Genomic DNA, 23,300 nt, shown 5'->3' on the forward strand with positions numbered 1-23,300 from the left:
ACTGAAGAGTCGGGGTATTTGATGTGTAGCCATGTTAAATCATTGCCTTCAAATGTTGCATTTGTCTTTTCACTGTTCCAGGCCCTTCCTTTCTTCCACTGCTTTTGTCCAATATGTTCAAAAGAATTTGAAACCAACTACTGGAGGAAAAAAAAAAATCAATCACTCTTCTTCATCTCCTGGCGAGACTGCCCCCCAAAAAGGTGATTTTTTTTTTTTTTCTGAGAAGATTCTTCATGTGTAGGCTGTGGAGACCGGAAACAGGGCCAGTTTTAGCTCCAAATGGACAGTTCACTTATGCGATATCTGGCTTGAGATAATGAAAGGCACCTGTAAGGAAACACACATAGCTTTTTAGGTCATGCTGGGACAATTCACAGCAAGGGGCAAAATCAGCTACAGGCTGACAATGTCATATTTAATACCATGGTATCAAAGGATCAAGACTAATATTTTTATTCCGGAGACAAGTTTGACACAAGTCTGTGTCCTTGGGATTATATCCCATATGATCCTTGAGCTGACCTCATTAAGAACATGTGTTCCTAATGCCAGGGGTTATTTCATTTCGGCCAACCCTCGTGTTTCACCTAGTGGCAATCAGGCTTCACATCGCGGCAATTAATAACCGCAAGATGTTGTTGACATCACTTAAGAAAATAACAATACAAGGGAGCCCTTGCTGGAACCGTCGGCGGGCTTTGCCACAAAACGGATACTGGGATGTCAGGCCTAATCACGCCGCCGCAGCCGCCCCTTTCTTAAGGAAGGGTGGAGATTTTTCATCCTGTCAGGAGTAATTAGCCCCAGAGAGACCAAGGCTTACTTTGTCCATACTGCCCATATTGGTAGCCTGTGACAGGGTCCATACTGTAGCCCGTGGTGCTATAGGTAGGTGGACAGTAGGACTGAGATGTTGGCAGACTGTCCAAGCTCTTCATATGGTCTAGTCTCTGACTGCAGCTGGCCGACACCGTGGTGGTAGGTTCCAGGCCCCCGGTGAGAGGGGAGAGAGCATAATCGGTCTGGGGCTGATGGGGTACGCCACCGTGGTTGGTCAGGAGTCCCATTACCTAAAATAAACAGGCAGATTGGGAGGAAGTAAGAATGCAGGGAGGACCAGATCATAGCTGAGAGCTGAAAGGATAACTGGGAAAGTCCCATTTTTATTTCTTTGGGAACCTGCTGGGACAGAAGACACTGACCACAGCGCCAAGGGACACAGACCCCGCACCATGCCCAGTGATAACATCTGACTGCGGCTTCAAAAAAAGGAAAGGCAGGAAGGGAAAAGAAAAAGAGGTGGAAAGAGAGCCTCACCACGCTTCTAGTGATAAAATGGGACTAGAATTTCAAAGGAGGGAAAAGGAAGGAAGGACAGAAGGATGGAGGGAGAAATGATATCTGTTCATATAGCACAATGGCTAATCATATATTACAGCTGGAAGTTCTACTTGTGATTTTAAACAGACATTCACTTATTTTTTTTTTTTTAGTTCAATGGATTAAAATGAAATTCTTTTCGTGTATTTTAAGATACCTGTGTCTATTCGCGGAGTGTTCCCTCCAAGAAAGTTCCTCTCCCTATCTTGGCCATCCTTAAGTAATCAGAGATAGTTACTTCCTCCCAAATGCTCCTGAGTACTTTTCTCATCCCTCCCACTGTGCAGTCATGACTTTGGTCCCCTACTTTGAATTATGAGAGTTTTGGGGTCAATAACCGACTCATCTTTATATTCCTAGCACCTACCTTTGTACTTGACACATACTAAGTACTGAAGGAAGGAAGGAGGGAGGGAAGGGGGAAGGAAGGGACGAGGGGAAGGAAGGAAGGGAGGGAGGGAGGGAAGGACAGACGGAGGAAAAGAGGGAAGAAAGGTGGGAGGAAGGAAGGGAAGGGCAGGGAAAGGAAAGGAAGGGAAGGGAGAAGGAAGGAAGGGAGGAAGGGAGGAAGGAAGGAAGGAGTGGTGAACAATTCTCTAAGTAACTGCCTCCATTCCCTGCCTTTTCATTTCTTATCTAAACATTTCATATGGAAAAAGGTGTTAAAAGGAGAGAAAAACCTGAAATGCGGGGCGCCTGGGTGGCTCAGTGGATTAAGCCGCTGCCTTCGGCTCAGGTCATGATCTCAGGGTCCTGGGATCGAGCCCCGCATCAGGCTCTCTGCTCCGCAGGGACCCTGCTTCCTCCTCTCTCTCTCTGCCTGCCTCTCTGCCTACTTGTGATCTCTCTGTATCAAATAAATAAATAAAATCTTAAAAAAAAAAAAAAACCTGAAATGCAAGCATGTTCTAAAAACTCTGTTCAATTTTGTAAAGAACGCTGGAGACTGAGAGAACTTAAAAAACAAAAAAACAAAACAAAACAAAACAAAAAAATCACAACCACCTTGTGACTAACAGAACAACTTTCAGATCCCGGGGAAGTGTTTCGCAAACTCAAGCTCACTGACCCTTACAGCTCCTGGTGATGGAAGTTAAGTGGCTAATTAATTTGGCAGCTGGAAAACTGCCACTGAAGAGTGGGAGCGACTCTTCTCAACTTCAAACCATCCAGCATCAGGGGTCAAGAAAAAATTGCAGAAGAAATCAGGTACTCTGTGAGGAGCCTGTTGATCAAGTATTTCATCATCTCCCTGCTGTTTTGGGGTGAGTTTGAAGCATATAGGGGTTAAAGTTATAAATAAGAGCAAGAGCAGAGGGTAGCAGTGAGCCCCCAGCCGTGACTCTGGCCTCACGCTGTCTACTGAGGCAACTCAGGCCACAGAATCCTGGACGGAGGGCTCCCGCAAGGTGGGAGAGAGGGACTAGTCTTGCATCCCGGAAAAGACATCTGAAATTAGATTCCAAAATCAAACCCTCCCATCTACACCAAATCTTCTTGAAACGCAGCTTTAAACTGATGTATGTTCAATTAGCCACAACCGACAAAAGTGGGGGTAGGTCTGCTTAACCAGTTTCCATAGGAGACTCTTTCTTCCTCTACCTTAACAAGGCGCCAGTTTCCCCCGCCTGATGAACAAGAGTGGATAGGGAAAATAAAATATGACAAATGTGACCATGGCAATGAGAGGGGGAATAATGACATGGAGCACAAATATTTTATTGTAAATAAACTGTGCTAAGTAAAGTCAAACACTTAGCAAAAACGATTTGGTAATTCTATTAATCCCAAAAAGAAAAAAAGGCCAATGGAACTGGATAAAATGGAATTATATTTAAATTAATAGCACCCTTCCTGAAAATACTTACTTGAAACCTAGTTAATGTTATATTCTTTTAAGGGAGAAATGGAATACTCGATACACAATTATTGTTGAAGAGCGAGAACAAACTGTTATTCAAAACATGCACACACTCTCTCATGAGCTACATGTACATTTTTGTGATAAATGTATTTTTTTAATCCTCTGCCATATATTTCTTGTTTGCATTAACTTTGAAAGCAGTAATAATTTTGTCCATGGGAGAAAACCATGAAGATCCTAAAAGAGAAAAAATGAGTCCTTCCTCCAAGCCAAATTCAGCTGATGATTCATGGCACAACTTTGTGCAGTTGCTGAATTAGAAAATACTTGAGAACAAGATTTCAATCTAAGACCTAGAAATATATCTCCTGGAGGATGGAGAAGATGCAGTAGGATTTGCCAGAGTCAGATTTCAGGGCAAAAAGAAAGATAGTCCCTTAAGGTTCCAGGACACATTGTCCTGAAGACATCGCAGAGCATGACCCAATGAAGAGGGATGGCTGCTGAGCAAATGGAACAGGAGGAATCCCTTTGGGGTCTTCCTTTCAGTATTCCCTGTACCCCACACAAAAAGCCAGTGACAATTTCCACCCGCAGCCCAGTACCTGCAGTGGCTAACGTGAAAACTGAAAAAGACCAAAGACCAACCCATCTTTGCTCCCTTTGACTTCCCCGATAGAGCCCAAGAGACAGACATTCTCCCACAAGTTCTTATGTCCACTGTGGTGGTCACATACTGTCCTATGATTTCTTCCTCACAATTATACAAGGATGGGCAAGAGGCACTAATATTTTCCTACACTAATATTTTCCTAATTTCCTGAAATGGAAATTAACAAATAATTAGAAACTAACATGATTTATTCCAATGTTTCACATGGAGAAAACTTGAGAATACGTCTTTTTAATAACTTCTAATTTAAAAAATGAAAAGGAAATCTGCGTTGGAAAATAAAATAGCAAATATATCAATACAAAACGGATTACTTTCCCCTAACATAATTTAAAACCTCAAGTCTCTATGGAAGGGTCCCATTACACTTTTATGTACATTTCTTTAAAAGCTATTTTGTATTTCATGTGGTTCAAGGGAAACTATGGAAATTTCTTTTTGCTACACAAAGAGGTTAGTAAACGATCTTCTTAGAACTCCCCCAATATGGTTATGGAATGTCTTGCAGTCATATTTTCTTTCTAAGAACATTGTGGCAATTTCTTTTGTACATGCTTTTCCTACAGCAATTTGTCATTCAAAGCCTAAAATAAAATGGGGTATGTTTCCCCCCTCATAAACCATTAGTAAGCTTTTTCTACAACAGACTGGCACTTTTGCCTTAATTTTGGTGGGGGGGGTTTGAGGGAACCATAACTGTCTGGTTTTCACAAACAATTTCAAAGAAAAATAAACTCAGGGCTAATGATTTCTGTCTACAGAACACCGACCGCACTCTTACTAAATGCCAGATAATCAGTCCAGGAGATGCAATGACCAAGAAGAATTTTCCTGTAATAAAGATCTCTGTTCCATCCCACTGGGAAGGGGTGTGGGAGGAAGATTTCACACTGAGTACAACTCCTAGGTGAGGGGTCTGAAAAAACCACTCTTAGGTGTCTTTCTAAATCGCTACCCCCCAAAACACTTCCCAGACACTCTTTCTAAATTGCTTTATGGGTAACCTTTTTAAAAAGTCCAAAGTCTTGGAATCATGTGCCAACACGTGCACTGATCCTTCCATCCTTTGAATTATTAGAGACATTCTCGAAAGATCTCTTTACGGTCATTCTCAAGTTTCAGAATTCCAAATAGTTTGTTTATATCCTGATTGGAAGATTATATGGTTCAGGGGGGGAAAAATTCTTTACAATTGCTTCATGCCATATTTCTCTTGAATTAATTTTCCTATTGGGAGATTAAATATATAAAAGACAAAAATTATGGGCCAAATGAAGATTTGTGTTTAAACCAATGAGTCTGGAAAATATTTGTCTTAGCCTAAGTGTTATGGTTTTGCCATCAGCTCATCAGAAATCTCAAACAATTTGGTAAATTATGGTGAACATCTTGGTGCATCTTTTTTCCTTAGTAGGAAATCCTGGTTCATGTCTTTACTTTCTTTTTTGTTCTTAAGTCATCAGACGTTCTTGTGATTTAGCATTCAATGATATACATTTCTGTATGTTTTAGAAAAACATGGCTTTGAAATAAAGCTATGTATGATAGCTTCACCTCCAAAACTGTATATACTGACTGCATATATTCTTAATTTGGATAATGTATTTTCAAAACCAAACAAAAATACTTGAATGTCTAAATGGTTTTTGTTTTTTGGTTTTAGTTTTTTGGTTTTTGGTTTTGTTTTGTGGGGGGTTTTTTTGTTGTTTTTTGTTTCGATTTGTATTTTGTTTTGCTAACACAGATGCTGCAGGAGTCCTCTGTCTGATGGTTAAATTTCAGTGACTGTATCTTGGAGTCTGGAAAAGTCTAAATTTGAACAACCGAGAACCAGAACGTTGCCTTCAGATTCAAATGCCTTAGGAATGATCCTGCAGTTGATTAGAATCTAAATAATTAGATTTTTGGCCCTGTCTGTTTAAAAGCTGTAAGAGGGAAGTTGCCTGAGGGCAGAAGTTTCTTTAAGGTAAGTATGGTGACCTTCTCACCCACACCCACAGTTATGAGAAGGGCATGCCTGACCTTTCTTTACCTAACCAGATAGAAAACCAGTGTTTGTAACATGTCCAGCTAAACACATCCTTATTCTTTTATTTTACTCTTTAGCTGACATTTTGCAAGTAGCTATGTTTAATGCATGATTCAAGAGTATGAGTGCCAGACAAGTGCGGGTCATATGCTACATGGGCTTCTAAGTTTTATTTGTAAAGAGCAGAGTCAGTACTGTTTCAGATCAACTCTGAGTGACAGATGTGATTTAATCTCCAGCCCTATGACCAATCACAGAATAACTTCTATTTCCTCAATTCTTTAGAGTACCTATTTCTCAATAGTGCTAAGCTGTTAAATTGACAGCAATATTCTTTAGGCACTGCTGACTAAAACATAAATCCAGGCAAAGACTCAGCCCAGAAATGGCTTGCAATAATGACATGTACACACACATGCACACACACACACACACACACACACACACACACACACATACCTCTTGTTTACTTCTAGCCAATGATGATCATGTCCATCTATTATCAGTAAAATATAGCCCATTAAGAAAGAGCTTATTCCACCCAAATGAAAAAGGTGCCAGTTAATGCAGTTGGTATTTGACTGTTAGACCCACCATGGGTCATAATAAAATTCTCATATGTTTTAATTCATTTACGCATGCCTGCATTTAATATGCTTTGTGACCATGTCTACAATTAATATGATTTATGAGAAAAGAACATGTGCAATATTGGGGGTGGAGGGGTAGAGCATCCACTTTTCTCCTTCTATGAATGAAAAATACAACAAAACGGCTCAAGGAAAATCGTTGGCTGTTAGCATATTGAGATGGACTGACAGAGCCCTGAGTAAACTTGAGGGAGTTAATGATATCCTCTTATCTGACCCTGACACATTTGCAGCATGTAATTTACAGAAGCTCTGTCCAGGGAGTCTTGACAAATGCTCCTAACGATGTCAGGGCAATGTTCCATTCTAATGTAAAACAGATGTGGGTCAGATACCCTCATTCATCACTTAACACAGAGAGTCTCAAACTCTCTCCGGGAGGAACGGCATTACCTGCTGTTAACTCTTCCCACCACCAGAGCAGTCCTCTGAAAGGTAAGCACTCAAACCCATCACCACTTCAAAAACCTGCCTGAACACGTGACTGTGGAAAATCAAACATATATCTTGCTTTAATTTCATGACGACTTCAGGACATGTTTGCTAAATATTAATGGACCCTCTGGGACCTGGGATTCCAAATCTAGAAAGGGAAAAGCTTTACACTTGGGCATCCCACAGTACTTCAGGGAGCTGGATTAAAACTTCCTCTCTGATTGCCCGTACGGGAAACCTGCATTCAAGGAACTGTGGGGTTGAGTCACTGTCGCATGACCACTCATAATGCACATCTTGTGGCCCCTTAACTGCCCAACTCTATCTAAGATTCACGCACACACACACAAACTTATAATAAATTAAAAGTCCACGTTGGCTTTTAGAAAGAAGGGCTAAACTCTGTCCCTTTGAAACAAAAGATGTTGGGCAACACTGTATTCTCTCACCCCTGAAATTTTCCCTTCCACCAACATCCTACCGACACCAAGGACAGAGGCTCCAGCCTACTAAAGGAGGACAACAGCGGCCCATCTCAACAAGGAAATCTCTTCTTTCTTCCAGACCAGGTGTGAGGTAGGCAAATATTTCTATGGCTGCCAAAGTCAAGGTCATAAGATGCAATCTACAAATGCTTAAGAAGCTTACCTGTCCTTCTCTTCATGGGAAAGAAGGTATGTTCTCAGGGTAGAAGAAAGAGTCCAGTGATAAGACCAAGTGATACTAATTTAATGAGTAGATGTCAAAAAGGCTATTTCTATTAACCACAGGAAAGCAGAGGACAGCCTTGCAAAAGCCTAAGAATGAATATATCCTCTAGGAAATGTGTTCTGGCCTGTCTCACGGGCTTTGTGGTAAGGCAGAATAAGCATCCATCCAAGATGCATGGAAATTTGTAGTTACTCTACAGATATGGGACGTCTGAGAATACAGTCTTCCAAGAACCAGAAGCTACTACCCCACTAAGCTAAGATCCTGTGTACCTCGATTCTCTCCCTTACCCAATTCCAGGGACACTGAGCCAATTAAGATGTGTTGCTTTTCTGCCTGCAAATTTATTTATGTCCTTGATCACAAATTGGGCAGCGGCTGTGTCTCCTATCGCACAGGAGACTGATGTTTATGCTGGAAACACCTAGGGCCCACAGTGAAACCACTTATAGAGTTCTTTAAGCTTCAGAAACCACATCTGCTCCTACAGGTCTTGACAAAGTAGGGTCTTTGTAATTTAGTGATTAAAAGAATACTCCCCAATTGGTAACTCAAAGTTGTTTGGTCAGATTGTCCCTTACTCTCTAAGACCTTTCCATTGTACCTGTTGTCTTAGCTACTACCTCTACTCTTCTCTGAAGAGGGAAGCATAGCATTTGTCAGATTCCCTTACCTTTGATGTATCCAGTACTATAGAAGCTGGCTGCAGATTTTTAAAAATGTGTCCGTGTCAATATTGTATTTCAGTAAATCAAAATAAGAATTAGGAAAGGAAACCATCAGGAGAACCCTGTTCTTTCCCCACTCCTAGCCCCATGGAATAAAGAGCCATTGGCTCATTCTTGCTGTAGTGAGTTTTTATGTATTTGTAATCTGAATTTCTCAAACAAAATCAAGTTGTGTATATCATACTTCTGGGGACTACTGTATCTCAGGCACATTACACTTCCTTCATTCTGAATGGATACCAATATTCTTTAAAATGTCTGAATATGGGGTTCCTGGGTGATCAGTGGATTAAAGCCTTTGCCTTTGGCTCAGGTCATGATTCCAGGCTCCTGGGATGGAGTACCGCATCAGGCTCTCTGCTCAGCGGGGAGCCTGCTTTCCCCTCTGTATCTGCCTGCCTCTCTGTCGACTGCTGTCTGTCAAATAAATAAATACAATCTTAAAAAAAAAAATGTCTGAATAAAACAACTGAAAACACTCCACTCGACCAAGAAACTGCCATCCTTTTGCTATCACTCAGTTTCCACATTTGTCTTTGGCAGGGACAAATATAATGTGTTTGTTTTTGGTCAGAGGTTCATGGGCTATTTTGGAGTAAACAGTAGCAAAAGTCCTGTTGCATTCGTATTACTGCTGCATGAAAAAGCATTTTCAAATTTCCAAAGTACTGTGTTTCTCAGCCAAGCTCTACTGGACAATTTTTTGTTGTTATCTTCCCCCTTTAACAAGAAGATGAAACAGAAGCAAAGAGTGTTTAAGCAACTTTCCTGAAGACACACAGCTAGCAAGTGGTGGGTAAGTGTTGAAATCTGGTGCTTTTGACCTTGAGGCTCCTTCTTTAGATGGACGAGTTACCTCCACACTGCAATCAAGTCACTAAACAGGAACTCTTTCCTTTCTTTATGCCCTTCTCTGCCTGTCTAAACATTATTAAGCAGTTCACAGCTTCTTCTTTAAAATTACTCTTTTCCCTGCTAATTTTTCTGCAGAGGGGGGTACAATGTGTGGAAGGAAAAGGTAACATCGGACATTACATAAAAAGAAGAGTCATTCATGAAAAAAAAAATCAAGGGAAGCATTTTAGACATGGATAAATTATGAGCAGGTCTCCAACTGTGTTTTCTCTCATTCTGCACTTCCTAGGAAATGTTCCTCAAAACTTGGTAGTTTAATACTCAACGAAAGGTCTCCATAGTTAAATCAGAAAACATGGAATGAAACGAATATGTTTCTACACTGCAAGATTTGTCAGAGCCTTTAGTAGGCTAATGTGCCCTGGGACTTTGAAAGAAAAAGGGATATAATTTGTAACATTTATCAAGTGGTTGATTCAGAATCCATTTACCCCAAACCACCTTTCAAGGAGCCCACTATGGGGAACAAGCCTTTATGATGAGGCAGTGCTTGGTTCTTGGGTGTTCCAAGATGATTGGAGCCTACTATCACTATAGAAGCTCATAGTAAAGAGGGGAATGGATACATTATCATATAATACAGTGTGGTATGTGGTACGTGTTTTCACAAGGTACGAACACACCAACGGACATCAAGAGAGGCTAAAAGACAAAGTTCTGCCTGCATGAGTCATGGCAGAATTGCCACTGAACTAGAAATTTTCCTGTGGAGTCACACACTGTTCCTGTTCCAGGTAGGAAATGTTCCCTTCCAGGTGGAACTCTACCCTGTGAGTCTGTAAAATGCAGTCTCACAACTGCCCATCTTTCTCGTTGATCAGCGGGAACAGTGCAATCGCCAGCCTCAGAAAGTCTAGTTCACTGCACTCTAGCTAAATGTCAAGAGTAATTTTTAAATATTATACTGTACATTGAAAAATATACACCTCTGATGAGACCCAGACTGTTTCACAGAAACAGATTTCTTCAGAAAAAAGAAAACAAAAAATAGTACACAACTAATGAGTAAATCCAGTCTTCTGTGTCTGCAGTACAAAGCACACATTCAGCCCCTAATTGAATAAATATGCAAGTATTCAGATTTCTGTAGATATTGCCATTTTGCAAATGCAGTAATAAATTAAAAGCTTTACATTGCATTCCAACCACACATAAAGAGTTGATTCAGACCACTGGCCTCACACTAGAATCCAGCACGGCTTTGCTGGGCTTTACTGACTACAAAGAAAAACTTTTTATTCTAGTAGTTTAGTGATAGACCTAGCAATCACACTCAATTTTTTTCTCCCCCAATAGCTACAGAAATTCAAATGGGCCCCAAAACCATGAGGCTGTTGCCTTTGATTTGTCCAACATATGAGGGAAAGTAGCTGATGGACTTTCTCTTTAAATCAATACAGCAGACCCATGAAAAAAAAATGTAATTCAGCAAGAAAGGTTTGCTTGTGGCTCATTTCAGTGAGATGATGTAAGATTCAGTCATTGATGCTGCTCCCTCCCTTCCTTAAAAAAATGAGATTTGGGCCAAGTCGTTGTTTCTTGCACAATTCTCCCAATCTGTAACAAACTCAAGAGGCTGCGGCCAGAGCTGACAAAAACCAGGGCTTGCCTCCTCTTCTTTAATGGGAGCAACCACAACCTTCGGAGAAAAACCAAAGGCACCGGGTCAATTACAGCCCGCACCGATTCAACAAATGGATTAGCAGCAACGTTTTCAGTGCGGAGCAGAGCATCTCGAAAACATAGCATGGCAGGATGGAAACATGCAAATGGCCCATAGTTATTCTGGTGTAGCTGAAATGGGCTCATTTATAATCATAAACATCCTGGAGCCTTCGTAAACACGTGAGGCTGCAGCGCTGGCTTTGAGCTCACGGGCTGCTTCAGAAATGAAACAGAAGGCCGGAGCTTTGGAGGGGCTGCCACTTTTGCATGGACTGTCTCTCCGTCCGAGCTTTGTTTGACACCCAACCAATCTCTTTAATCAAAATCATTCCTTTTTCCCTCCACAGGTGAATCTCTGGAAAGTGTCAAGGGAAGGAAGTGCCTCTGTTGGGAAACGGGCTGGTGGTGGCAGGCCACCTGCTTGTCCGGTTCTCCGCAATGATAAAGGAGGGCTGAAGGTGCCGAGCCTGCAACCTGGGTGTGAAATGGACAAAACAAATGGCCGGCATCGAGCAGCTTCTGCACGCGTGCCCGAAAACGGGCAGAGAAATAGCTCTCCTGAAACAGGAGCCGCCTCCACACCCCCGACCAGGGTAAATCTTACCGCTTTTCCATGGATCAACGGTACAAGAAAAGGTCAAGGAATTACCACGCCACAGTGAAAAAGATTTCTCCTTCTACGCCATGGAAAAGTACCCATCACAACCATTCTTAATGATGATACTGCCTCCACTTAACAGGCTAATCTGCAGTAAGTCCTTATTCCTCCTCTGGACAAAGAACCACCATCCTGCCTTGCAGCTATGGAATCTGAGATCATTGTGAACACCGTGGTGCAAAAAATGACAAGCAAAATCAAAAGCAGTCTTGAGTTTTGTGTACACATATTAACACTTAAATGCTTCTCCCTAATAAGTGTCGGGATTAACAAATGTTTGTCAAAAGAAACTGTGCTGAGCAATTGAAATCTGATTTGAAATGGAACCACGATGGTCTAATACATATATGCATGAAATGAAGATGCGCCCTAATAAGCGTGGCTCCCACCAAATATCCAATTTACATACATTACACACTAATAATCTCAATTTTAATATTGTTCTTTAAAAGTGACTGGATGGGTGGTTGAGTTAAAGGTTTTCTTTTATAAAATGGGGATAAGAACAAAAGTTGATCCCGGTTGTCCTCCGTCATTAACCACCGTCTCGTTAGTAGGACGATCTACCTGCTCTTTCTTGGGTCCATTCCATCCCCACAAAGCCGTGATCCCACAACCAGATGGAAGAGATGCATGGTCCACAGGCTTGACGAGATGTACAGACCTACGCTTTGTTCCTGAGGTGTTGAGCAGCAAACAAACATTCAAGTGTTTTTAAGCCTGGTCCATAAGGCTTTATGAGCATTTTTTTCTTTCCTTGGTAGATTATTCATGAAACAGGACAGGTGTACTGGTTATTCAATTACAGCTTATCCAAGACCTGGACAAAAATTTGAAATGAGGCCTCGGAGCATAGCTCTTACCATAGGGATTTATTAATAACAGTTAGACGTTCCTCAAAAAACCCTTTTTTTTGGTAATTTAAGCCCATTTTCTTATTTTGTCGTTGGTTTCACTCATAAACCAGAAACGAAAATCTGCCCATCTGCTCTAAACATAAAATGTGTTCATAATAATCCAGATTTATGCCAAATGTATTTCTAAGTATTGACGAATTGAGAGAGTACTCAAAATTTACAGCCTCTGAGGTTGCAACGAGGACCTCCTCTCTTTAAGGAGGAAAATGCTTAAAATGAACATAGGAAAGGCTCAGAAAGCTTCTTGGATATCAAATGGCTCTGTAGGAAAAAAAAATGTCAATGATATAAGAGTAAATGAATCAAAACCATATGGATCAAATTTTCCCTAAAATACACAGTTTGAAAAATTAAGGAGGAAAAGTGCTTGGCAAAATGTGTTTTAGGTTTTACCAAACCCAAAACATTTGAAGAATCATTTGCAATGGTTGATGAACCCTAAATGCAGCCAAGTTGGCCCATTTTTGTATACAACATAATAGTAAAAAAAAAAAAAGCTTTCTAGAAACCATGCAACCCCAATGATACTGTATTTCACTCAAGAAATCATTAGAAACCGTCACGAAAAACTGTGGCAATTATAGCCATGGGATGGGGCTGGGGCATGAAAAGATAAAAGTTTGTTAAATTAATTGGCCTTGTTTTTGGTGTTTGGTTCTGTGTGTTCTGGACATGGCAGGGTGGGGGGGCAGTAAGGGTAGTGTTTCCTACAAAGGAGAGTTAATTGGAAGAACATGGGCCAAATGTTAATTAGTCTCATGTCTTAAGCATATGGTAGGATTTCCCTGGCGCTCTGTATTCCAAGTCAGCATTCCTTCCTCTCTCCTCCATGTGCAGCAAGGTGCTGGGAATGTGCCATCTGAGTCTGGAGGGGAAATACATGGTCTCTGTTTCTCTGTGTTCTTTCTGTACGGTCCCCACACCAAGACAACACAACCTTTCCAAAGAAGGCTGCTACTGCCTTCTGCTACTGCCTAGTGAGAAAGCCCTCACTAGAGTGATGTGTATGGTCTTCTCAGAAGCTGTTTTCCATTCAGTCTGAGGAGACCCGTCTCTTACAAGGAGTATGTGGTTCAGACGAAATGCAATTCAGAGACAGCAGAAAAGGCTCAGGTCATAGCCTATCCCCTCTGTCACCCATGCCTGGGACTCTGGTCTCAGATTCCCCGACAGATCCAGTCTCTGGGAAAATGTGAAGCCAACCCTCCATTTGGCGAAGCCTTTGGATGGCGCCTGAAGGAAAATCAGGTCAAATATCAGTGCTGGACCTCTGGAAGACTAGATGAGCCATTACACTTCTTCAGCAAGTGAAATGTATCATTTCTGTTTATATGAGAATTACTAACAACTGGAAGAGAGAGATTTTTGGCTCTGACATCCGCCAGCTGCTCGCCCTGCCATTTAGATCATTGTGCGGCAGTGGTCTCCTCAGTTTTTCCACAAGAAAAATGGCCCTATTCTTCAGATATAGCTACTGATTCCCTTGGAACAAGAGAAGTTTGAGGAAGGATGCCCACATTTCTAAAACGTTTTGTGAATATTCTGATCTTTTGTCAAAATACACGTCAGTCTATTGCTCCTCAAATCTGACCAGCCAGACAGGTGCGACCTCCTGCATCACTGTGTCACACCAGTCCCTCATGAAGTTGAGACCCTCCCTGAGAAAAGCACTGAGGGCATTTAAGAAATGCCCCCGGGCTGATGGCTCTGATTCCAAGCTCTAGAGGAATCCTGCCCTGAGGGAGGAGATATGTCCAAGACTCAAGAAGAAAACCGACACTAGGACTCACACATAGAGAGAAACAAGTCTCATGAGATCCAAGTCTGAATGGCCAGCACCACTAAGAAGAAAGTCAAACGCGATGCACACATTATTTTGAACAGGTCAAACAGCCTCCACTGAAAAGACCTACAATGAATTGATTGAAACAATTCAAAAGCCTTTAAATCCAATTCCATGTAAGTGAGTTGGTGGGGAAAGGCCAATGCTGAAATGTTAAGATAGAAAGCAACATGGAAAGCTATGTACACTATTATTTCCATTATATTTTTTTAAAAGGCATAAGACCCAAAAGAGCTGGAACGCAATATGTAAAAATATTAACAGAGGTTGCCCAGGGAAATTTCTTTTTTCTACTCTGAAGACACTTTAAAATTGTTTTTTCCATTTTCTACAATAACCATGCAGTAACTTTATTATCAGGGAAGTTAATAGGAAAAGTGTGTAAAGCAAAAAGCATGTAAAGAACATATTAGCAAAAAGAGTGTCATTTAACATGAACCAAAAACTTTTAAAAACTCATTCATCTCTATTAAGTGGTTTTAAGATGTGATGAAAGCCCCCTGCCTCTAATTTCATGAAACCTCTTCCCTCTCTGCCCAACCACGTACTCTCATGGGGGCGATCCTAGACTCTGAGCCAAGGGTCCCAGGTTCCAGCCCCAATTCTCCCTCTAGCCCCTGGTGGTCTTCAGCAGGCCTCGAGCTCTCTGAGCTTCTAGCTGTCTCCTCTGCAGATTAGATGTCCAGAGAGAAGCAGAGGAAGTGGAGGAGGAAAAGAAGAGGAGAAATGGTAAGATTAGTTCCATTTTGAATATCCTACGATCCAATCTATTCATAAGTCCTTCTATCTAATCAGCAGGAAGACTGAAGGGCTTTTCTTTTCTCTCTTCTTTAGTTGACAGGTAAACCAGGCTGTTCAGAGTGGGCTATCTTTGAATTATCTTTAGGATATTCCTAATAAAACCAGGCCACCAAAAGTAGGATTGGTCCCCCCTTACTTAAATAGAGGCAATCCTCAGAAGAAACAAAAAGGAACTTCATTATACTATCTGCCCCTTTTCTAACTCGCTGAGCATGCAGCAAGGATGAAGACAACATGGATTCCTACTGGTGGTTTCAGGAGGAAATATATGATAGAAACGCAAAATATCCAGGATATGTACAGAGTAATAAGTAGGGAATTAACATATAAGAGCATAATAAAGAAATACAGGAAGGGTTGCCTGTGGAATTTTCCATTGTTTGATATTGGAATGATTCCCACCCTACTGCCAACTCTGGAATCATACAATCAAAGAACAGTTCCAAGATTAAGTGCCAATGACTCCAGTTACATAATACTAATAGAATAGAATAGAATGAAATAGAATATGCTTATTATAACATACAAGCTCATAGACTTATAAAAAGCTATAGGACCTTCACTTCGAGAATACAGATCTGTGTCATTACTTCTTGTCTGATTAACACGGAAGAAAACCAAGGGTGTCCTGGGTCTCACCTTGCAGAAGAGGTTAGGGTTAGTTTACTTTTTATGAAAACTTTCAACCCAGTCGTGTTCAAAAAAGTTCCGCTACGGCCCCAAACAATTGATGTTAAGAACCACAGAGATAATTGCTTCTGATGTGCCTTCTCAACTGTGGAGGAGGCTTCTATAAATCTGTATAAATGCTATAAATCTGGCCTTTTAAAGAGGAATCTACTAACATAAGTCCATGATATTCATGCAAAATCCCATTCACACATGCCAGCGCTTGGAAATTAAATTTATTAAAGTCCTGTAGGAAGGCATGTTCATTGTTTTTCATGTTGTTATTTTTCGGCCAAGGTTTAAAGCCACCTCTTATTTCTTATCCCAGGATGGGCTATAGGAATCTATGAAACTTAATTACATTGACTGTTACAAAAAAGGATTTATGAACTTTTGCCTTGAGGCAGAAATGTTTATTTCATTGCCTTTGCTATTCATTCTTTTCAACTCCGACGGCTTTGAACTTTTCAGCTGCTCAGAGTTATCACCGTTGTGCAGAGCCTAGGACCTGCACTCCCAAGACACAAACCACAAGTTGAAGAAAATGAAGAAGGCAAAGATATAGGAGTCGTTATTTTGGCCACCCTTTGTGCCATTAAAATCTCATTTTCTGCCTATTAGAATGCCCTCTTGGTGCTTAGGCGGCGGTGATAGTCAGTGATTAGTGTGTAATTGAGTATAATTGTCTTTTCACTTTTCATTTCTGTCATTCTGAGCTTCTCTCTGTTTTTCTAACCACCAAGAGGAAAAAGGGGGTTAAGAAAAGATAAAGCTGTTGAAACTCTCACTCTCGGACCTGAAGAGATTCTCGATCGCAATTATAGATTGCAACCCCGTTGTGACATTTCTCCAAATTTAGTGGGCAAATATCCTCGCCACCTGGGCCAAGAGCTCTCTAATAAAATCAAGCGATCTGTATTTAAACAACTGCTAATAATGTCAACCTCAGACAGATGCCACATGGAGGAAATTTATCCAACCCTCTGACATGCAATTATCAAGGCAATTTATTAATATGATCTCTCAAGAAAGACTCATAGTCCAATGCAAATTAGAAAAACAATTACAACATTCAAGTATCTATATATTCCCAAAGTAGCAGTAATTCTCCTAATTTGTGCATTTATAACTCATTTATCCCAGACTTCTGGACCATCATCTGGTTTCTCTCCACACAACTTGCTTGCTTCCTCTACAATTGTTTTAAAAAAGCGTTGGTGTTTTCCTACTAGGTGCTTTTGTTCACAACCAGATCAGCTGATCAATTACCTTTTTTTTAAAAAACAAACAAACAAACAAGAAATGTGTCTAAGCTTCTGACCCAAAGCTCAGAACTAGGGGGTGGACGGGACCAGTGCCTTGACGAGATATAAACACAGACTCTCCCTGATTACATTAAAAATCACTTGGATTGTAAGCCCAAGCTACAACTTTTGATACAGCCCGTAGGAAGGGTGGAGAGAAAGGAAACCAGAAAACTGAAATCATGTGGCTTGTATAAAGAATACATTATGGTTTAAATTTGGCAATTCATTATATGACCGCCTAGGGGAATTGACTGTTTGGTTCTGGGATACAGCAAATCGTCTGTCTGGAAACACAGGACTGACCTGAGGTGAAAGGCCATTGCCAATGGCGGGGTTCATGGGGTTGGAGGGCCCAGACGGAGGCACAAAGCTGTCTGTATAGCTGGAAAATCCATGCCGGGTGCTGGGGAGGCAGTAGGCAGAGCTGCTGTCTGGGTTCGAAGGAATAGTGCTTTGGTGTACGGTGCTCGGAGGAAGCGGCTGAGGTCTGTGAACGGTGCTGCTGGGATCCGACACGGCTGCAATGAAGAAGACTGTCAGCTCTTAACACGGCTCGCAGGCTGGCCGGAAAAGTGCCGGGCCAAAGTTCGCATCCCTGAGCCACCAGGAGTATCCGTCGCTCAGACCAAAGATGAACTTGAAACTGCGTTTCTTACCATGCATAGAGAACCACTCATGGCAATTAGAGCCCCGTCACTGACCAAAGCGCAAGGACGTAACTTCTTTATATACCTTCAGAGCAGACTCACCCAGAACACGAATGCAGAAATCACATGAACAATGAGAACCAACCTATTTTGGGTAGCGAATATTACGAATCAGTCTAAGAACAAACCAGTGTCAGAATCGCAAATGCGCTTTCAAAGCACCTAAATATTCGTGTGAAATGCCTGGAATGCTATCTTTCATAATCCCAGAGGATTCAGTCTTCTCACTGATCCCTCACCTCTCTGTGACGTCCAACAGCGACCTGATCAAAGCTTACCGTTGCTCTAAGGCTACTGTGGTTAGTAACTCACAGAACTTCAGTGAACTGCTGACGGGAGTGCAAAGGTAGAAGCAAAATTTTAACCAAAAAAAAGCAAATGGCGTATTTATTTAGGAAAGTTGTTTGGTTTGGTTTCATTATTTTGTTTTGTTTTAAAATACGGAAACAGGGGTTCCTGGGTGGCTCAGTGGGTTTAAGCATCTGCCTTCAGCTCAGGTCGTGATCCTGGGGTCCTGGGATGGAGCCCCATGTTGGGCTCCTGGCTCCGTGGGGGGTCTGCTTCTCCCTCTCCCTTTGCCCCTCCCCCACTCATTCTTGCTCTTTCTCAAATAAATAAGTAAAATATTTTAAAAATAAAATAAAACAGGGCGCCTGGGTGGCTCAGTGGGTTAAGGCCTCTGCCTTCGGCTCAGGTCATAATCCCAGGGTCCTGGGATCGAGCCCCACATCGGCCTCTCTGCTCAGCAGGGAGCCTGCTTCCTCCTCTCTCTGCCTGCTTCTCTGCCTACTTGTGATCTGTCAAATTTTAAATAAAATCTTTAAAAAAAATAAAATAAAATACTGAGACAGTGTTATAACATAGCTCATCTAGAGCAATCCAGCTATGTCACCGAACAATGTAGCTTTCTGAAATGGGACAGGTAAACCTTCAGGACAGCCTGATACCAGGTCATTAACACCCAAACAACGACGATGTCAGCATCAAGGAAGATCTCACAGCAGCAGAGAAAGCAACAGGGAGTTCTATTTTATCCCCTCGACTCCCTCCGTACCTTGCGGAATAGCTGTGGGCTGGTAAGACGTCTCCGACAGCTGGTATGTTGGCAGGGTCGGCATGGCAGTGGGAGGGAACCCCCCCGGAATGAGGTGGTTGAAAGCCATCAGCTGATTGGCCCCAGCTTGCTTCCTCCATCTTGCACGACGGTTGCTAAACCAAACCTATGGATTTAATTTAAAATTTGAGGACTTCACTGATGAAATAATAGTACATTCTTAATGAAATTTTCATGCTAAAATAGATTAAAGGCCCCTGACTGTCAGGGCAAAGAGATGCAAGAGCCTTCCATCTTCTGTGTTGTATTGTGGAGAGAAGAGAGAGTTCAATGTCAGGGGTCAGGAAAGGGGCTTCCTGGAACTTCCATGGTCCTGCAGAGACCCCACAAGCCCCGGGATGACCATGGGCAGGGATGGCTGAGCAGGATTGGAAACCATGGGAACTCATGGTCACCATCACCAACACCTACTTGCCTTCACCTATCACAGCACTGTAGGGAGCGTGCATGAGCTTCCTTGACCCGTATGTGACCTATGTCCTAACTGGGTCTTGCCTATCACACTAACTTTAATATATTTAATATTTGATATTTTTATTAATTTTTTATTTAATTTATTAATTAATTTAAATATTTAATATTTTTATCAGTCCATCTTTGCATTTCTATGATCATTACAGGCATAGCTCCTCTATCGTCCTATAAACTGACCAGGAGGAGAAATGGAGCCATTGTACCATCCCTTTCAAAGTTGAGACATTGCTCTGATCTTAATGGAAATAAATGCCAAAGAGGTAAGTCAAGAAATGAAAACATTGTTTCTAAGAAGATCCCTTAAATAATTAGTTTATTATTTCTTCCAACAACAGCTTTAAGCACCTGTAATACTCCGTGTCGAGTACGGAGGTACATTCAGAAAAAATTGGTATAATATAATAAAATGCCTTTGGAGAATTCAAAGCCGGTGTATTTTGGTAGGTAGCTGGGGAGAAATGGTGATAATGGGAGTAAGAAATGTAACTGGACATCGAAAACGTTAAGGAATTGTGATATTAGGCCTTTAATGGGCCCCATCTCCTTGCCCAGGTTTTCATCTGCAGTTAAATGTGGAACTTTGGAGGATTTGAGAGTGCTTTTATGATGTTTCTCCCAAAATTATAGAGTATTTCTACGAATTAAAGGTATCTTAATTCCTATATGGAAAGTTCATTGAAAACTTCATAAAGATAAAATATCGTGCTTGCAGTCGGAAGGATAAAGGGATGAACCTTGCACCCCAGTAACATCCAGGCTTATCCTCTGGAATTCACAGAGCCCTCAAGGAAACCGAAATAAGAGCTCACAAGAGGAAGAAGCTCCATATTTGGAAATGCAGAGAATCAGGGAGAGTTTTGAGTGGAGAGAGAGTTTGAACTCATTTTAGAGTATGGATATGATTTCAACAAAAGGTCACTCCAGACGGAGGTGATAATGAAGGAGACCAACTTGTCTAAGGAAAGGTAAGACTTAATTTCCTTATAGAACAAAATTAACAATCATACAACTAACTGGATTTTTCTGAAATCGTGGAAACTCTTAAAAGAGTGGAGGCAGGAATTTCTCCCTTTTGGAGCAAAAAAGCCCAGTTTAACAAATACCTCGCCAAAGTATCTGCTTAAACTTTTGCTATTAACCCAAGCACTTGTCTGAAAAGGAGTCTGGTCTTCTCCAGGCCCATCATATGATACTGGTAAAGAAAGCTGTTGGAACTTTCTCAAAATACTAACATTTAATACTCTTTAAGTTTCCAACAGGAAAAGAAGGTAAGTCAATATTTTCCCATGTTGATACATAATTGAGTTAGAGTTTCACTTAACTTAATAAATTGCCACCTGGGATAATAGACCCATGAGCAAGCCAGCACTCCATTTCAGGTCTGCAGCAACTGTGTTTGCTCACTGCGAATCTGAGCGTCTGTAACCAGGTTGCGCCCAAGTGTCTGGAACGAGCTGTTTGGGGATGAGGAGGTGGAGGGTAATAAATGGGGGCCACTTCCGTGCCTGAGTGTGCTGTGTTATATCACACACCGTGGTCGTATTTTACATTAAAAACCTTGAGATTAATAAATCATCCCCAGCTCAGATGTAGCTGTCTCCAACACTGATCTCAACCAACCTATATCCAGGGCATCTCCTGCTTTATGCTGGGAAGAGCATTGAATTTCCCAGAGTTCCAAGGTGATTTCACCCATTCAGACTTACTAGCCTCCATTCCACTGGTGAGATCCTTTAGGAAGAACCCAGAGCTCACACTTCCATCATTTAAATAACACGCCTCTAATCTCTTTGGGCCAACTTCCTCCTGTAACCTTTAGATAAGTAAAACAGGTTTGATCTACCCAAGTGGATGGCTATGCCTGATCACCCTCATTAAGCTCAACCTACTGTTGATCCAAGATCATCCTCACTCCTCCATAACTCAATTTTTTTTTTTTTACATCAAACATGTCTTTGCTCAAGTAATAGATCAGAAGAAACATCGTAACTTTCTATAGATAACTTCAGATATCCAAAAGACTGGGGATATAAGGTGTTGGGGGTTTTCTTTTCATTTTTCCAAAATGATCCAAATACTGAAGACACTGAGTAAACCCTCACCAGTTTCAGTAGAAAGTTCTCACATTTACAATACAATATCTATTATGCCTACCAGAAAAGTTGAAGAGAAATAGTTGGGAAGCAAATCTTTACTAAGAAACAAACTTTCAACAGGAGGTTCAAGAGTCTGCCAGTGGAAGGAATTCAACTGATGTTTAAATTTAGGCTACATAAATCCAGAGGGCTATTTAGTCCTGAAAGAACCAGAGAATCCTGATGAGTGAGGACTATCCTTCCTGTCGCTGGCCATTTAACCAGAGTTTTTATCATCCTGCCTTTGTCAGCCTTCTGCATCTCCTAAAACCAGCTGTGTCTGCCAAAAGTAGCATTAAAGATACATACATACATACATGCACTGAAGCTTCAAATCAGAAAGAGGTCCTTGCCTTCTTTATAATTTGAAACTCATAAAAGACATATCTGCTATTTTTAAAAGGAAAAGGATGCCCTTGAAATAACCTTCATTTTAACGATCTAAACCGACCAAGCACAGTGATCCTGGGATACTGCTATGACTCTGTCTTTACTTGAAAGGCATTCCTTTTAGTACCCAGAGGTTTTTGATAACTCCATATTGTTTCACTAATTCCTAACAATCAATAATAGTCTACTAAATGAGCTGCTTGGGTGTATAACACTAGAGAAGTTCATCTAAACTGGGTGGAAATCATTATGACTCAGTTGTTACAACTACCAGAAACTTCTCTCTGTTTTTAAAAGAGTAGCAATGGCCACAGAAACAAACTGGCCTTTGATGTTCTAAAGGAGAATATGAGTGTTCTGCCAATGTCTTAGCCAGTAGGGCAGAAAGAGCAAGTTTTACGAAGTTCGCTATCACCTGTTAAATGTAATTCTAGGACCTATAATTCAATGTAATCCCACTCTCCCCACACATAACCTGGCCTTCCACACTACAGCTAACACGGTTACCAAGTAGGGCAGGAGGCAGATGTTGGTCGATAACTACCATTACCTACAGTTAAATGCTGATAATTGCCTATATATCACACAACGTCAAAACCCTCCCACAAAGCAAGTTTTTAACTTTAATTGATGAACTACAACCTGGTTCATTTTCATCTGCCCCTGGATCTTTCCCTACTTGTCTGTCTCTTTGCAGAGCCCTTCCACAAAGCTATATTCATGCTTTTTGGAAATGATCTTCAGACCCATTTCTGAAGTAATATAATATCCAATAAATTTTCAAAGCAAAATTTCGATGGAAACATCCTCATGACATCACAGTAACTAGGGAAAAAGGATAAGGACCCACAAAAAATAATGATAATAATAAGATTTTCAACATTTTTTCTCTTCGTGGATCAAAAAAGTAACCAATATGTTCAGACTCTCAAAAATATGAGTTGGGGAAAACTTTGTACTTTATTTAAGATTTATTTATTTATTTGAGAGAGAGAATTCATGAACGGGGGGATGGGACAGAGGAAGAGGGGGAGAGTATCTCAAGCACTCCTCCCCTCTGAGCACAGACCCGACATGCGGCTCAATCTCAGGACTCTGGGATCACCACCCGAGCCGAAACCAAGAATTAGACATTCAACCAACTGAGCCACCCTGATGCCCTGAAAACTTTGTACATTCAACAATGTAGTAATATTTTTTATTCACATAGATGAAATGCAGACCAGGCAAAA

General features: G+C 41.2%; 1 protein-coding gene across 2 annotated transcripts in view; it reads right to left on the reverse strand.

Annotated features, from left to right (window-relative positions):
- Positions 1-248: 248 nt before the first annotated feature.
- The window catches only part of PAX3 (paired box 3), a 96,072-nt gene continuing 73,020 nt past the window's right edge, over positions 249-23,300 (reverse strand). For both annotated transcript variants that reach the window (XM_046019501.1, XM_046019502.1), the window contains exons 6-9: positions 19,010-19,175; positions 17,552-17,766; positions 827-1,073; positions 249-330 (exon numbers count right to left, since the gene is read on the reverse strand). In XM_046019501.1, the coding sequence (XP_045875457.1) occupies positions 296-330; positions 827-1,073; positions 17,552-17,766; positions 19,010-19,175 (663 nt within the window). In that variant the 3' untranslated portion in view covers positions 249-295. The remainder of the gene's footprint in view (positions 331-826; positions 1,074-17,551; positions 17,767-19,009; positions 19,176-23,300) is intronic.

Source organism: Meles meles, chromosome 9 (assembly GCF_922984935.1).
Source record: "Meles meles chromosome 9, mMelMel3.1 paternal haplotype, whole genome shotgun sequence".
NCBI classification, from domain to species: Eukaryota; Metazoa; Chordata; class Mammalia; order Carnivora; family Mustelidae; genus Meles; species Meles meles.